This window comes from Dipodomys spectabilis, unplaced genomic scaffold (assembly GCF_019054845.1).
Source record: "Dipodomys spectabilis isolate Male_0828 unplaced genomic scaffold, ASM1905484v1 ptg000421l, whole genome shotgun sequence".
NCBI lineage: Eukaryota > Metazoa > Chordata > Mammalia > Rodentia > Heteromyidae > Dipodomys > Dipodomys spectabilis.
Genome location: NW_024871098.1, coordinates 123,877 through 126,740, shown reverse-complemented (window position 1 = coordinate 126,740; position 2,864 = coordinate 123,877). Strand labels below are relative to the sequence as shown.

Sequence of the window (2,864 nt, the reverse complement as noted above, 5' to 3'; positions counted from 1 at the left end):
TTATTGTGGTCTTGTGTTTTTCGTGTCTCCTTTCTATCCCTCCCTTCTTCTCATCCTATCCTTTTCTTCTCTCAATATCATCTATAAACTTACATAATTTTTAAGTATTTATCTTTTTTTTCCATGGCACTAACATTTAATGAGAAGACAAATTTTAGAGTAGATAAAATTGAAGGTGCATGCATCATTGTTGTAGATTTGAAACCATGCATATCCTTCCTCATAAAATGTCTCAAATGCCGTTAAAAACACCACACGCAAAACCAAGCAATTATAAGTCCTTCGAAGCATGTAACTGTGATTAGCTGCTATTCTCAGCAATATAAAAATACTTCCACCACAATTTCATTCCAGTCTGTAAAGTAATTCAAAACAAACAAGTTGGAGACATCGCTCAAATGGCAGAAGCAACAAATACAGATGCTTTGTATCAAGGAAATGAATCCACTGAAGAAATGAACCCATCTGAGGAGCGGTCCTCTGGGGCCTGGCACTAGGCTTCTGGTGGAACGCTGAGGCCCCCTTCTGGGAAGAGACGTATACTGCACCTGGGGTAGCTCTGCCAAATGTCAGGACACTTCTTGCACCCAGTAACACTGCAAGTTTTGTTGTGGATATTCTTTCCTGTGCAGTTTCAAATTTTAGGTATTAAATTTAACAATTATAACCTGTATTTTCAAATGAGGAATAGCTGATTTCGGATTAAATGTATCATGCTACTTAATTTTGCAACTGGCATTCACACCAGTGGGCATTCTTCTTCACCTTGTTCTTTTTAATTTCGCTGTAACTTTTTGCTTTGACAGTGTCTTGTTGAACTCCCTCTGCCTTCTAAGTGATGGGGTTACAGATGTGTATCACTATGCCCAACTGTTGTTGGAACTCTTCACCCTCCAGTATATAACTACGTTTTTTTCATCCATCCTTGTGAGAATATAATCTTGCTGAGGCAGAAGACCCTGTTTTGGTTCAGGGAACCAAAGACTGTCTTATTTATGTTATTGTCCTTTAATGCTTTGCCCCTTAAAAACAGAAATATCTTAAGATTCTATTATAGCAACATGGTAAAATTTTTAAATGACCCTTAGGCACTTGTTTAAAAACATTTTTTCTATGTATTTAATAAAATCAATAGATTTCACAATCACATGTATACAGTGTATACAAATAATATACAATGTAGAAAAAAGCCAGACTTGCCCAGCACTGGTGGCTAACACCTGTAATCCTAGCGACTAAAAAATGCTGAGATCTGAGGGTCACAGTTTGAAGCCAGGCTGGGGAGAAAAGTCCGTGAGACTCATCTGCAATTAACCAACATAAAGCTAGGACTGGAGGTGTGACTCAAGTTTGAGCAAAAAAGCCAGAGAGTAACAACATGTTGAGTTCAAGCCCTAAAGCCAACACACACACAAACACACTCACACTCACGCAGCCAATACACTGGGAGACCACAACAGCTATAAAGAATGAAAATCCAACTCCACCTCCAAAAAGCCAGTTGTAAAGGACACACGTGACCATGGCTTTCTATTCCAAATGAGTGCAGGTGATGGGGTGTGGATGTACACTGAAATCCCAGCCTGCACTCAGCTGGAATGGATTGAAGCTGTGGCTTAAAGACATGTACTGTTTGCTAATTCCTAAAACCTCAAACTTTAGTTTTTCCCCCCTTCATAAAAATGTTCTTTCAGCTGTGGAGAAGCTAATAGTTGTTTACAATTGTCAGCCTTTTAAAAAGCACTAATTTGTTCCCTTAAGAGTGCAAATGTTATTCTCCGTCTTCCCGGAGAATAACAAACAACACATAATATATGCTCCCTCCATGCCAGCAGCTTTTCAGGCTGGGGATTCCATCCAGGTCACCATGGGGCTTTCGTCTTTCATTACAAGTTCAGGATTTCTGAAATTCCTTCTTCCGAACTTTTGATTTTGGTGCATTAGGATTTTCTTGCTTGTAGAAGGCCTTTAACAGTTCCACAGCTTCCTCAGCCCGATATCCAGGGATGCGCTGAAATGGTTTTCCCGTATTTGGTAAGTCAGCAGAGGCAACATTTAGAACGGAGCCACAGCCACCAAATCGTTCATTCTGACAGCCGTAGACGACCAGCGGGATTTTCATCAGGCTGAGAGCAGCTGCACACATAATGCAGGGTTCCACAGTGACATACAACACGGTATGTTCAAACACAGCAGAAGGACTCTGGCCATTTCGTTGACACCAATCGAGGACTTGATCAATGGCCACCATTTCTGCATGTCGAGTAGCATTTTTGGTTTGATTCACTTCATTTCTTCCCTTCCCCACGATCTCATTGTTGTAGACCATAAGACAGCCAACAGGGACTTCGGTATTTTCAAGGGCGTCTTTGGCCATGCGCATCGCTTCCTCCATCCACCGTGCCATCTCCAGGGCCAAAGACACGGCGGTCGAGACGCCCGGGGCTGGCATGGACGCGGCCAACGCCTCCGCCTCCATCCAGCTGGGTTAACGCACAGCTCTGACCCGCGGGCCTTCCGGGCCGGGAACCAAGTATTTATCTTTTTAAATTTAAATTTTTGTTTTTCTATATTTTCTGTTTTTTTTTTTTCTTAATGTCTCTCCTATCATTCTGTCCAATCCATTTCCCTCTCTGAGATTAGGCCTTGGTTAAATTCACTCTCATCTTACCTCGCCACCACCCTATAATTCTATTTTTCCCCACATTTCTCCCTACATCTAATAATTTCTGGTTTGCCAATTTTTTTCTTTGCTATTCTTAGCCCATTAATCCATAGTTGTTTGATGTTGAATAGATTGTATCTGTTGAACTAGATTGTGTCTATAGCCTTTTGACTGTGCAACTACCAAACTTTGGTTGATG

General features: G+C 41.2%; 1 protein-coding gene across 1 annotated transcript; it reads right to left on the bottom strand.

The window, feature by feature from the left end:
* Nucleotides 1–1,822: 1,822 nt before the first annotated feature.
* On the bottom strand, nt 1,823–2,344 carry LOC122097285 (tRNA-specific adenosine deaminase 2-like). The gene has a single exon (XM_042667755.1). The coding sequence runs from the start codon at nt 2,327–2,329 to the stop codon at nt 1,895–1,897; it is 435 nt and encodes a 144-aa protein (XP_042523689.1). The 5' UTR covers nt 2,330–2,344; the 3' UTR covers nt 1,823–1,894.
* Between the last annotated feature and the right edge of the window lie 520 nt (nt 2,345–2,864).